The sequence below is a fragment of the Eubalaena glacialis genome, chromosome 5 (genome assembly GCF_028564815.1).
Source record: "Eubalaena glacialis isolate mEubGla1 chromosome 5, mEubGla1.1.hap2.+ XY, whole genome shotgun sequence".
Classification (NCBI taxonomy): domain Eukaryota; kingdom Metazoa; phylum Chordata; class Mammalia; order Artiodactyla; family Balaenidae; genus Eubalaena; species Eubalaena glacialis.
In genome coordinates this window covers 38070212-38082977 of record NC_083720.1, presented here as the reverse complement: position 1 = coordinate 38082977, position 12766 = coordinate 38070212, and the positions used below count along the sequence as shown (strand labels likewise).

Genomic DNA, 12766 nt, shown 5'->3' with positions numbered 1-12766 from the left:
CGGCTCCTTTGGGTCAAGTGCCCCCAACCCCTGCTCCCAGAAGCCTTTCTGACTCCCCTTCCTTCACTGTTTGAATATGTTGCTTCTGGTGGACATGTCAGAAGTTCCATTGTTTTCTAGGAGATTTAAAATAAATGGCAACGAGTCTAAGATCTTTAAAGAAGCAGGAAGGCCCGCTGTGTAAGTCCCGTTGCCACGGCCTTATACAGACGTCCATCCTGTTGCCATGCCATCAGTGTCAGGCAGTCAGCTCATCTCTGAGTCTCCTCCAAGCCCAGGGAGGTGCTCGGTGACCACGGGTTGGGTGCTACCTGGAGACTCACGGGCCTGCCTCCTGCATCGGTGCGTGCATCTCAGGGGCCGCTTGTCTTTCAGAACACCCAGTGCATCCCAGAAGGCTTGGAGAGCTACTATGCGGAGCAAGACTCCAACGCCCGGGAGAAATTTTACACCGTCATCAACCACTACAACCTGGCCAAGCAGAGCATCACCCGCTCGGTGTCGCCTTGGATGTCAGTTCTGTCGGAAGAGAAGCTCTCAGAGCAGGAGACTGAGGCTGCTGAGAAATCCGCTTAGCGAGATGGGCAGGTTCCTTACAGTGTCACTTGAAGGTAACAAAGGGACTTTGAGGGACATTTCATTAGATATAATTACCGATAATTTAGAGGTTACTCATGTATGGTGCAACTGCTTCTGTTTGCTAATGCTGCTCTGCAAATACAGCTTGCTGCAGACCACCCACGGGCATAAAATCAAGTGCATATCAGCATTGCTTAAAGAGCTCTGACACCACTTTCCATGGTAAAGAATCTTAATTTAGCGACTTTACTGGGATTTATTGGATGCTGTCAAAAAATAAATTTACACTGGGTATGCAAGGGGTTCGGACTTCAGATAAATGATGCATTTTGTGGGATTCATTTTTTTTTTTTAAAACCACCTTGCCGTTTGCAAACCTTACACCATAGCCATATCTAGAGTGATCCCTTGCTTTCCTAAGAGCAAGCTGTACTGCACGTTTCTTCCCACCTCCCGCCAATGGCAATAGTGCCAATGGTCAAGATGCACCATAGTGAGCGTCAGAGGGAAGGAAGGAAAGATGCCATCAGGTCGCAGTTGTGCCCTCGCCTGCCCCGTGCTCACTCCTGAGTGCGCAGGCGCTGCAGCAGGTCGGCTCAGGCAGGGGTCGCTGCTGCGGGCAGAACGCTGCCTCTCGGTACAGAGGGCGCCCGCTGGGCAGGGGAGCCGTGTTTCCCTCAGTGCATGTGGACTGGGTCAGAGCACGTGAGGTGGGGACTCTGGGAAGAGGGGACCCGGGGCCACAGGCTGCAGAACCCGTCTCCCTGCAGCTAGTCCGTCTGCTCTGTGACGGGCTGAGCAGGAATGAAACCTACCGGCCCTTTTGTTCACGTCTATTATGAATAAGTTTGCACCGACAGCCGTATTAGCTACTTAGTTTTAAAACAATTAGCTGGGTGAGAAAAGTGAAAGTGTAATTGCTGGTAAGCCAAGGCTACTTTAATTTTTATTTTGTGGGACAGATGTAACTCCTTTGATGTAAGAAACACGCAGGAAAGGCTGGGAGGGGGGGCTGGCGTCGCACCTTGCAAGTCCAATTATGACATTTTCATTCACAATCTTTGTAAGACAATTATGTTTCAACCTGAATCTTGACATTAAAGTATATGTTTACAAAATTGCCAGTTAGATAAACTAAGTGTGTAAGATGATTAAATAGAAAAAAAGACGTTCATGGACATTTTCTTCCATGTTATTTACATGTGTTGTTTCTGGTGGACATGTCAAAAGTTTCACTGTTTTTTTAGATCAAAAATAAATGACAAATAGTGCAAGATCTGTTGAGAACAAGCATGGTGGTCATGGCCAACTCCATTACTGTTTCCTGAAATGTGCTTCCAAAACATACAGTATATTTTATTATCAAGGGTGTTTGGAAACAACGACCATGACCTTGGAGCAGTGGGTGGGCGCAGAGTCATGGATGTTGTGAAGCTGTGCCGACGCATAAGAGCAATAACTACGTGCCAGAACTTCTTCTGTGTAGAGATATCATCTATCAGCAAATTCCAGCCCATGTCAATGCAGTGCCAAGGCAACCCTATTTGTATTTTCTAGGAGACATGTATTTTATTGACTGTAAGCTCATTCACATGTAACTTTTGACATTTTCACTCTGTGCAAATAAAGAACACAGGACCCCTGTGGTGCTCCCCGGACTGTCTGTGCAGAGCCCTCGAACCCACACCCTGGGGCCCATGCGCACCGGGCGCTTTCTGCACAGATGTGGCCGCAGGTGCCTTGTGCCTGAGTACAAGCAGGCGTTCCTGATTCCTGGGGCTCGGGTGGGTGGAGCGGCCCAGGTCCTTCTCTGGACGAAGCTCCGTGGGCCCCAGTGGCCAGAAGTCGGGCCTTCCCCACCCCCTGCCCACCCTTCAGGAGAGTGTTGGGGGCAGCAGTTCTGGGGGGAGCCAAGCCCCGTCCCCACACTTCTTCCCGGACAGGAGGCAGGTGGGCACGCACTGACTTTCTAACCTTGGACCCACCAACAATACGTTAAATGGCTGTAGCTGTATTTACTAGACTCACAGGGCGAGGCGAAGGTGATATCTTTTCTACCGCACGACAAGTCTGTGTATCAGTTGGCTGAGGCAGACAGGAAGCCACAGGAAACTATCCATCATCTGCTGTGAGGAGCTACTGGCCAGCGCTCTTCCTGCTGCCACCGGGAGGGAAAGGCCGGCGCCTCCTCTAAGCCTGAGACGTCTGTGGAGCGGGAGGCCCGCGTGCCCCGCTCCCCGGGGCAGCCCCGTCAGGTGCAGGAATAATCACCCTCCCGGTTCCTTCCCTCTGGCCTCGGGATTGCGACGCAGACCACTTTTAGTTGTGTTGTTTTCTTTTTCAGCTACTGAATGGGCTTAAAACCACAAGTCGGGTGTCCCTTTTGTGAGTACATATCTCAGTGCCCCCTCCCCCCCGATGGCTCCAATGCCAGGGGCCATGACAGCGCGCCCAGCGCGCCGTCTGCCGGGTGTGGCCGCCTAGCTGTCGTACCAGTCGAGGAAGAGCAGGGAGAAGGAGCACATCACCAGGAAGAAGAGCACCCACACGCGGAAGCCAGCGTTGTTCTTGATGGCCTGGGGGGCGGGGCACAGGGGCTTTGGTTTGAAAGGCTCTCAACGGCCGCGTGTGTCTGCACATGCTCTCCCTGTGGGGCTGTAACTAACTGTGTGGACGGCTCAAGCCTGTGCTTACCTTGCACAGACGGCTTAATTATTAAGCAAAACCAAAAAGTGGGTTTAAAGTCTGTTAGACAAATGGGCTGCATCTCCCTCTCTGGTTAGTCATCATGTGGAGACCGTGCACAATTCTCCCAGGAAAAATGGCTCACGTCCACCCCAGGGTTAAACCCACACAGACAGGCTCGGAGCGTGTGTCCACTACCCTGACGTGTGTTTCCTAGTAGTGCGATGGCAGTGGTGGTCCAAGAACGGCCCCACGTCAACCCAAACCTGAGGACTGCACTCAGAAAATAAAGTCCACTCAACAGAGTCTACTGCGGTGGCCCTGTAAACAGCGACCAGGGCTCTGGGTCCTTGGAGGGGGTCCAACAAGCCTCTCCTGTGGGGCCCAGCCTGGACTTAGGGAGGGACCCCTGCGCCCCAGCTGGCTCCTCTGCAGGGCAGTGGGTGGGGTCCTGGGCTTGGCAGGGTGGAACGGGCCCATCCAGCACACAGTCCTGAGACCAGCCCTGTGCACGGGGCCCTGACCGGGTGGACGCTACTGCCTGGACTCAGCGCCCCTCCAAATCAGACACGGTGCCCCGAGAGTACCCACCTCTCTGATGTCTTCATTGCCCTCCTTGATATTCTCAGTTGCTCCTACTACTAATTGGTGAATACTGTCAATCTCAGCTTCCTGTCGGGGAAGAGAACAGCAGATAAATACAACCGCCGCCTCCTTCGCCGAGTGTATGTCACGATAGAAACAGTAGCTGCCACTTACTAAGTGCTGGGGCTTTACACACCATGAACCCATGGGTCCTCATAGCACCCGACAGGTAGGCAGCACTGTCATTTACAAGAGGGGAACTTAAAGCATAGAGAAGCCCAAAGTCACGCAGCACCCAAGCTGCAGGACTGGGACTGGACCCGGTGCCTGTGCTCCCTCCACGCCGGCTGGCCGCCTTCCTCCACTCACTGGACAGGAAGAGTTCAATCGCAGAGTGGCCACCACATGCCAGGGGCTTCGAAGCACATGTGGCTTTAAAACATACATGCTAGCTTCAAAATGGCACTTTGTATATCACCATTTTCTCTCTCTCTTAAAAAAAAAAAAGCTAAAACTTAAAAATCAAAATGGTATGCAGGATGTTTGCAAAAATTTTACTGCAAATACTTGGAAAGCTTAAACATGGGATCCTGGGCTTCCACAGGAGTGGCTGGCTAATCACCCACCATTGCACCCCTGTACCGGCTGTGAACCACACTGAGGTCTAAGGAGCAGGACTGTCTCTCCCTCTGGGCGGTGGGGAGGGAACATAGACGAGTGCGGGTTTTAGGGAAACCTGACTGATACAGTACCGCAGAGAGGAAATCCACCTTTAGCCATCCGATTGCCAGCAGTGAATGCCACATAGTCTAAGGACCTGAGGGCCAAGGACTGCTTTGCTCCAAAATCTCGCTTTTTTAGAGAATCTCCAAGTGGGGGCTGGCTGACCGCGGCCACTGTTCCCATGAGAGGACGGGTAAGAACCACCTTGCAACATAGATGAGGAGGCCCAGACAGACTCAGCTCTTCTCAGGCCTTAGAAACCCCGAGGGAGCCAGGCAGGGCTCAGCCTGTGCTCTGCAAATCCCTCCCAGGTCGAGGCCCAGAGCCGTGGGGGTGACACAGGGTGGGGCCCTGAGTGGCTCTCTGCCACCCCCTGGGGCACACGTCCAGAACCCCGGGACTGCTGCTTCCTAACCGAGAACCAGCCCCCAACTGAGAATCAAATGTGAATGGCAATCAGTGCTCCTCAGTGGCTGGGCTGAGTGTAGGAGCAGAAGCAGTGGTCGTGAAAAGTAAGGGCTTTTAGTGCACTTGGGCCCCAGGACCTCAGAGTACCTTGCTGCATGTAAGCAGCCCTGCTGTAGTGAAGGCCCCTGGCCCGTGGCTCTGGCCGCGCTAGTGAACAGTGCATTACCCAGGTCTGCCACAGCCATGCCCACAAACAACAACGGCTCCTGGTTCCAGGACTGAGAGCCTGAGGGGGCCCGGATCCCATTCGCCACCCCTGCGAGTGACGCAGGTGATCTCAGCCCCGCTTTGCTGAGGGGGAAAGGGCTCAGGAGAGCCGCAGGTCACATGACGCGTGACGGGGAACCGGGTGGGGGCCGTCTGTCTGACTCCACCTGGGCTCTGAGCTCCTCCCACCACGCCGAGCTGCCTCTAAGGACAAGTGGGTGCTCTGAGAGGGAGACATCTGACTGAGCGGTTTTCTGTGTCCGGAGGCTGAACTGATGGCCATCAGGCTTCCAAGTGAAGGCTTAGCAGATACATATTAGAATAGTTCCTGCAACACGCTAGTGAAAAGGGCAACTCCTATGAAGCACCTTGTGTACCCAATGTGCAATGATTTGACTCTGGCTGTGTGGTTTAGGGGGCATTTTGTGAGTGGAGTATCTTAAGCCAAGTAGCCCAGTCTAACACAGTGGAGAAAAATAATTTTGTCTTTCAAACCCTTCCAGTCTGTGGATACTAAAAACAACAGGGAGAATTTATCAGGTGTCTGAAAATTTTGCCAGTTAGTGGCTGCTGGAAGAATTTCAGAACTGTAGGCAGGTAGAAATGACATGAAAATCCACATATGAGGACAGTCACATTTCCTGTGAGGACGGGACACCTGAGGTGGCGGGGACCCGGCATCTGAGAGGGCCAAGTCTGAGCTTGTAACACCGTTGACTAAAAAGCTACTACTCATGCATCGTGCTGGGTGCTTTCCATGGGTTATCTCGGAGCCTTACGACAACCATGCAAGGGCCACTCTATTTTACAGACGAAAAAACTGTAGTTCGGAGAGGCTCCCCAGCTTCCCAGAGGGCATCCAGAACCAAAATCTAGCTGCCTCCCTCCCCCACGTGCTCCGCCGCACAGGGCTGGGGCATGTGGAGAGCTGCCCCGGACCGCAGAGGCTGCTCCCGGGGAAGGGGAGGCTCTGGGCACACAGCTGCAGAGGCCCAACGACCTCAGAAGAAATGTCCCGAGTTCTTAGTATCTCCCCGTTGTAAGCTAAATCTTAAAACAACTATATTTTTTCTTACTTGTTGTAAAACCTTCTCTGTGAATATCTCTTGGAGTCTGGAAATTTCAACCACTTTCCCTTCGATCTGCCTTCATAAAAAAAATAGATTACACATTAACTATTAGTACGTGGTGATCTTAACAGCAGTGTCACACATTTCTAAACAAGTCGTCTCTTCTAAGTGAAGGCATGAGAGAGGGAGGGGGCGCCGCGTCAGGCTCAGGGAAGGAGAACACGGGCAGAGGAAGATTCACTCTCCTTACTGGTTCCCCTTTAACATCCCTCAGCTTACTGGGGCATACTGGACTGTTTGGAAACCCACCCTGCCCCCCTGCATAAGCTGACTCCGGGGCCCAGCCTCCTGAGTCAGTGCCTGGGCCAGGGGCACGCAGCTGCGCCCAGTCACACAAAGCAAAGTCTCCTTTAATGCTGAGCCCTGTCCTAGCAACACAGTGACACATGGTGGGGATTCAAAAGAAAACGTCAGAATGTGCTGTCACCCAACTTTGTTACCTCTCAGCTGGTTAGGGGGAAGAGTGCATTCACCACTCAACCCAACTCCCTGTTGAAAGGAAACCTGATTCTGGCTGAAAACATCCCACGCTGGGCTATCAGCAACTAAGTGTGTGGGCTTCTCCCCGTTTCATGGGCAGCAAGGGTGACCCTGGGGCAGGCCGGGGGTGCATGTCTAGAGGCTGAGCTGACAGCTGCTTTAGCACAGGCAGCGGCTGAGCTCCCAGCCCAGGAGGAAGCAGAAATGTTCGATGGGGAGATGATTCCTAGCTGTGTCGCTTGGGCCTCGAGTCCCCCTAGACCAGGTGAGGGAAGGAGAGGAGACTTGGGAGAAGAGTAAGGAGGGGTGAGGGCGGGGAAAGCGCCGTCTCTGAGGAAGGACTGGGAGACCCGCCTGTGAAGGCAGAGACAGCGGAAGAGCCGGGGGCAGCGGTCAGAGGGAAACACCTGCACTCAAGTCTCCAGGGCTGCGCAAGTGCAACGTCAGGATGCATCTTCTTTTGGGAAGCGACCACAGTGCAACAAGAGTTTCGGCGCATCCTTTCAGAATGCTCCCGGCCTTCCCAGGGCAAGAGGCCCGAGTGCTTTCACCGGAGGGCTGGCAACCGTACCTGTGTGGGCCACAGCCATGGCCACGGGCCTTCTGTGTGGCTGATCCCTCTGGTGAGGGAGCAGCCGGACCCCAGTGGAGCCATCTGCAGGGCTTCCCTCTGTCAGCCGTCCCTCACGAGGTCTCCCTTTCATCTTAGCGTAATTAAGTGTAACTAGCCCCCAAGTGGCAGTGGTCATTACGTTTGGTGTCATCTGCCTTCATGAGCCGATCCTCTTGGATGGGGCAGCAGCACCTGGGAGCCTCGTAGCAGCCCGTGGGGTTATCTCACAGGCCCACAAGTCGAGGGGAGTCAGTGAATTCAGGCAGTTTCCGTGACCCCCTAAATGGCGGGAGGGGGGCTACATTTGGCCCAAGGGCCACATGTGGATGCCTGGGCACCAGAGTAAATTAATAAAGTTCCTAGTTTTGGGGAAAGTTGTAAACTAGGCCATCAGCTCACAAAGGAACCACACACATACCTCACTTCGTCAAACAGGCTGTTCATTTCACCAATCAGGCGCTGATTTTCTTGTTCAAACTGTAAGGAAACAAACACATTAAGGATGACGACAAACTGACTAGAGTCTCAAAGCAACACAGCCAAAGGCAAGTGTCGAGCAAGGCGTGTCTGTGCAGAAACCTTTGATCCGCCCTCCAAGAATCACTCCGGAGCCCCTCTTTCCAGCGTGGATCGTGGCGGCATTGCTGGAAGACCCTGAGTGTTCGTGTGAGGATAGCCAGGCCGTAGGAAGAAAATGAAACCCCGCAGTGCAGCGGGGCTGCCTGTGGCTGGACTTTCCATCTCACTCATTTGAACCGCAAGCATGCAAGCCGACTCTGATTGGGAGCGCGGAGGCCTGTGGGTCAGCCCCGTTAGGCTGGCCGCCCTGCTCTCCCTCTGGGCCCTCAAGACCTCCTGATATCATCCTCTTTAAATGGAGCGGTGAGGCTGTGCGGCTGTGCTGAATCAGGGTAGTGGCAGGACCGCACTGGGACTCAGTCTGATTGCAGAGCCTGGCCTTGGCCAGTCGCCACAACAGGGACAGAGGCCCGGGAGCTGGAGAAGCTGCATTCCCGGTGCTCGGGATGGCACCAGGCTTTGGGGCTCAGTCTGGGGAAGAACGCCACCCCGGCACCCGGGGAGTTCATCAGAGCTGAGCTAACTCTGCAGGGTGGACAGCTGCTCTCCCAGCCATCCTGCCAACTCGATACTGGTCAAACGCGAGGATGGCGCGCACCTGAAGCGCCGCCGTGGTGTGGGACCAGGAGGAGCTCCCCCATCCTGTTGTCCACGATGATGGCTCAGTCCTCACACGTCCACTCCTCCCTCTCTTCCCCGACGGCTCCCACGTGTTCCCAGCTCACATGCCACCTTCTCCATGATACTGTCCTGGGCCTTGGCGCTCAAGGTTATTTCTCATGTTTCTAACCGTGGCCTGGTATCTTCTCAAAATCCCTTAGAATATTAGCCATTTTCTGCCTTGTACTGAGTTGTGCGTGTCTCAAACTGTCTGCATGACTATGAGCCGCGCAGGTGGGAACCGTATTGGACCCACACGGATTGGAAAAAGCCGCTGTCCACATGCAGGGGCTCGGTCCACCAGGGAGGGGGGCTGTGCTCTCACCTCCGCACCTGCCTGCGCCGCAACCCTGTCACGCCTGCCGGCCCCTCCGCACCCCTCACCTCCGCCTTGCTCACTCCCGCGCCCCGTCACTCAGGGAGGCTTCCTCTAGCGGGGCCTCCTCAACGTCCAGTCCTTTTCCTCTCCCTCCAGCCCCTCTGCGAGGCTCTCCGCTGGCACCCTCCCTTCCTACTCTGCCAGTTTTACTTGGCACACTTGCTGTATTCGTTCCTTCCCTGCTATCTAAGTTCTGCCCTCATCTCTCATGTTCTCCTTCGGTCTGCCCTCCAGCCCGTCAGTCACATGCCGGCCCTGCCCCTGCACCCTGCAGATCAGGTCTGATGCCAGGTCCATGAGCTGGCCACCCCACAGGCCTCTCCGAGGGCATCTCCTGCCATCCCCCGCCTCATCTCTGCACAGGCTAGCTCTCAGCCTAGGGTGGATTTATCCTCTGGCCGGGGAACTCCAACTGGTCCCTAGAAACCCAGCATAGGCACCTTCTTGGTCGTCAGACGCAGCAGGGCGGGTTTGATCATGTTCTACCATCGCCCTCTCCTTAAAGTTTCTCTGCTCTCGCCTCCATCACTGCACTTCCACACTTGTTTGGGGTCTGGCTCCGCTCCTGGGCGGGGTGGTCTTTCTCCTCTGGACCCCGAGCCCAGCACAGGGCCCGAAACACGACGGGGCACGGGTTCCCAGCACCAGCTGCTCATCAAGGCACAGAGGCCTCCACTCCACCCCAGGCCACCTCAGAGGACGGGGTTGGCGAGGCTCCGGGAGGGCGGGAGCGGTGGGGAGCCTCCTGCAGGGCCAGGGCAACCGGCTGGCTGCCACGGCACTGCCACGGCCCTTCTAATTATGTGTCAAAAAAGCTGTTTAAGGGAATAAAAGCGTCGCTTTTGAGTCTGAAAGAATCAGCTCTGTTAACTGTCAACAGTTACTTAAGAGTCTGATATATATGAAAAAATACAATTACTTCAGCATGTGGGTGCTAATTTGACTAATTCTCTCAGGTACTTTACTCAGGTTTTGGGGGGGGGTTGGCAGGGGGCATTTTCTTTGAATTTTTCTAACGATAATATGGCCCTACCCTTTTAAATCTACAGCCCTTCATGCTTTTAAACTGTTCCTAAACAAAATTAACTAGGGGTTTGAGGTAGTTTATTCCTGGAAATGGTCCTTGGGAACAAAGCTTTCTTTTTGTTTCCTCCCCAATTTAAGGGCACCTGGCTTTCTTTTAAGCCTCTTGGTAATTGTTACTTCTCTTTTTTTTTTTTGGTTGGTAATTGTTACTCCTGAAGGGCTCCTGTTAGCAGCGGTCAGGAGTGGGATCAGATTCTGGCTCTGATTTCCTTCCAACCCATGGGTTCTTGATGCTACCTGAGAAATTCCCCATTCCTGGAGGAAGTGAGAGAAACAAATGCCTTAAGGGATCAAGCAGTGGTAAAGGCTGAGGAGAGAGGTTTGCCACACCACATTTATGGAGAGCAGCCTCCATTCAGGGGTCGGGAGTAACAGTGAAACTGCATTTAAAAAAACAAAACCCGTTTCCCACAGGGAGCCATTTAACGAGATCCGGCTGCGCTCTGGTAGGTTCGGCAGCGGCCAGGATGCTGACCGCATTCACTCGCACAGGCTGTAGGGTGGTTTCCGAGACTGTGGGCAGCAAACCTGTACACCTCACCTCTCATCCGCTGAGTGAGGCAGGGAGCCACCAAATGCCAGGCTGCAGGGGGAGGTAGGGGATATGCCAGGGGCTTTGATGGCCCACTTCCTGTGGCCTCATGGGAACTTCCTGGGTGACCCTGGCCCAGTCACTGGCCTTCTGTGTGGCCTGTCAGTTTCTCTTTGTGAACAGATGTGGTTGGTTATTCTTATCCTTTCCTGCCTGATCCTGAGGGTGGGGAGGGACAGCTCCTTCATCTTCTAAGCTGTATGCCCTTGGGCAGGTAACTTAACCTCTCTGTGTCTCTGCCTTCATCACTAAACTGGGGATAACTGTAGTACTTAATAGGGTTGTTAGGAGGAAGATACGTGCTAATACATGGAAGCTGCTTACCAACTTCACCTCGATAAATGTTAATTACTGTTATTTAATCTCTTCAGGAGTCAGATCCTGGATATGCAAAATGAGTCATTAAATGCTTTGACGGCCCCTTCCCCCTCCCTGGTTTCAAATTCTAGAGGGCCACTACTGGTCTCCTACCTTCTCAGGCCTGAGAAGCACAGGCACACAGCGCTCCCTGGGGCTCCCTGGCAGCCCCCACAGGCAGGGGCTTCACAAGGTGCAGTGCTGAATGCAGCCTCAGCTCCACGATCAGCACCAAGGGCAGGGGGACCTACAGGCCCTGGGAAGACACACCTGCCATGCCCTCCATCTCCAAGTGTCCCGGAAAAGGGAGATGAGAGGCCTGGATGATGGGGGAGGTGGGCAGGCAGGGCCCGGCAAGCATGACAGCAGCCAGCCTGCCCTTCTGGGCCATTGCACTCTACGCTGTTTAGGTCTCACAGCAAAACACAGTGCTTTCCCTCAGTGCAGACCCCCAACAGCAGTGGTAGGCATCATGGTTAAGAGTCTAGGACTTGGGGGCCCAGCAACAGTCCCTACCACATGGGGCAGCATAAATTAATAAATGCTCAAGCGCTCAGACGGTACTGGGCTGAGACGGTGTGTGTGTGTTACACGCACGTTAGGCAGTATCATTTAACTGCTTTATTCCATTCAAAAGTCAGTCAGACTTCCAATCAGGGCCCCCCAAAAGGGTTTATAATCTGGTTTAAAGGATACAGATCCACATTGTGAATACATTGTTACAGAAATCCTTTTTTAATCTAATCCTCTTTACTATAGTTTTAAAAAGAAAATCATTCCTACCAAGGCCTTTGAGTGTCAGAGGAGACCAGGAGAAGTGTCTGCATTGCAAAGACCTAAGAGCAGTTCACTGAAGCAACACTATGAACCCACAGGGGGCTTGGCCTAGAAGGCAGTCTGCCCCCTTGGCTCGGGAGCCCACCGCCCAGGCCCACTATGGGCCCTTCTAGTTGTGCTTTATCTGTGCCAAACACCTTCACACTTGTGGCTCTGTGACCCTCACCGTGACCCCCACCTGTGCCCCTGTGAACCTCCCCAGGGTCTGTACCCCAGCTTTCACCTGTATGGCACTCAAATTCTATCAACAATTCTCCTGTTCTCAATGTGTAAGCCAAGCTTGGCCACAGACCACAAGCCCTGCCAGCCAGCCACCTGGTGCTTCCAAGGGCCCACCTCCGGGGACAGGGGCTAGGGACACTTTTCATGTGATCTGAATAACAGAAGTCACATTCATGTCTTTAAAAATTATTCCAAGAAATACATCACTAAGTGCAGTGGTTTCACTGGAGGCAAGTAAAATGAATGTGGGCTTAGAAAGGAGGTATTTTCTCTGGGTAACATCAGAAAACAATTTGGTTCCACTCAGCCTGACCACAAAACATCTGCTTATATTAACTCAAAGGCATTAATATCCCTGCATCACAAGTGATGAATGGAAACGTATTGTGCGAATCATACAATGCTCCGCAGCCATTCTGGAACGAGTAACAACAGCTCCTATGGGTGAAATAATGAATTAAACTGCTATTATAGGGCTTAATTCATTATTTTACCCTGAGGAACAGTGATTATGACTTATGACCACAATTTGCTGTAACACTTTCCAATTTAAAACCAATAGTATGGCATTTCTTTCTCTTCAG

General features: G+C 53.2%; 2 protein-coding genes across 4 annotated transcripts in view; one reads left to right on the top strand and one right to left on the bottom strand.

Annotated features, from left to right (window-relative positions):
- Positions 1 to 2222, top strand: part of NSG1 (neuronal vesicle trafficking associated 1) — a 31586-nt gene extending 29364 nt beyond the window's left edge. The window contains exon 5 of the mRNA XM_061192094.1: positions 376 to 2222. Within this exon, the coding sequence (XP_061048077.1) occupies positions 376 to 576 (201 nt within the window). The 3' untranslated portion in view covers positions 577 to 2222. The remainder of the gene's footprint in view (positions 1 to 375) is intronic.
- Positions 2123 to 12766, bottom strand: part of STX18 (syntaxin 18) — a 124084-nt gene continuing 113440 nt past the window's right edge. For all 3 annotated transcript variants that reach the window (XM_061192091.1, XM_061192093.1, XM_061192092.1), the window contains 4 exons: positions 7889 to 7947; positions 6324 to 6393; positions 3856 to 3936; positions 2123 to 3155 (listed from right to left, as the gene is read on the bottom strand). In XM_061192091.1, coding sequence (XP_061048074.1) covers positions 3060 to 3155; positions 3856 to 3936; positions 6324 to 6393; positions 7889 to 7947 — 306 coding nt within the window. In that variant the 3' untranslated portion in view covers positions 2123 to 3059. The remainder of the gene's footprint in view (positions 3156 to 3855; positions 3937 to 6323; positions 6394 to 7888; positions 7948 to 12766) is intronic.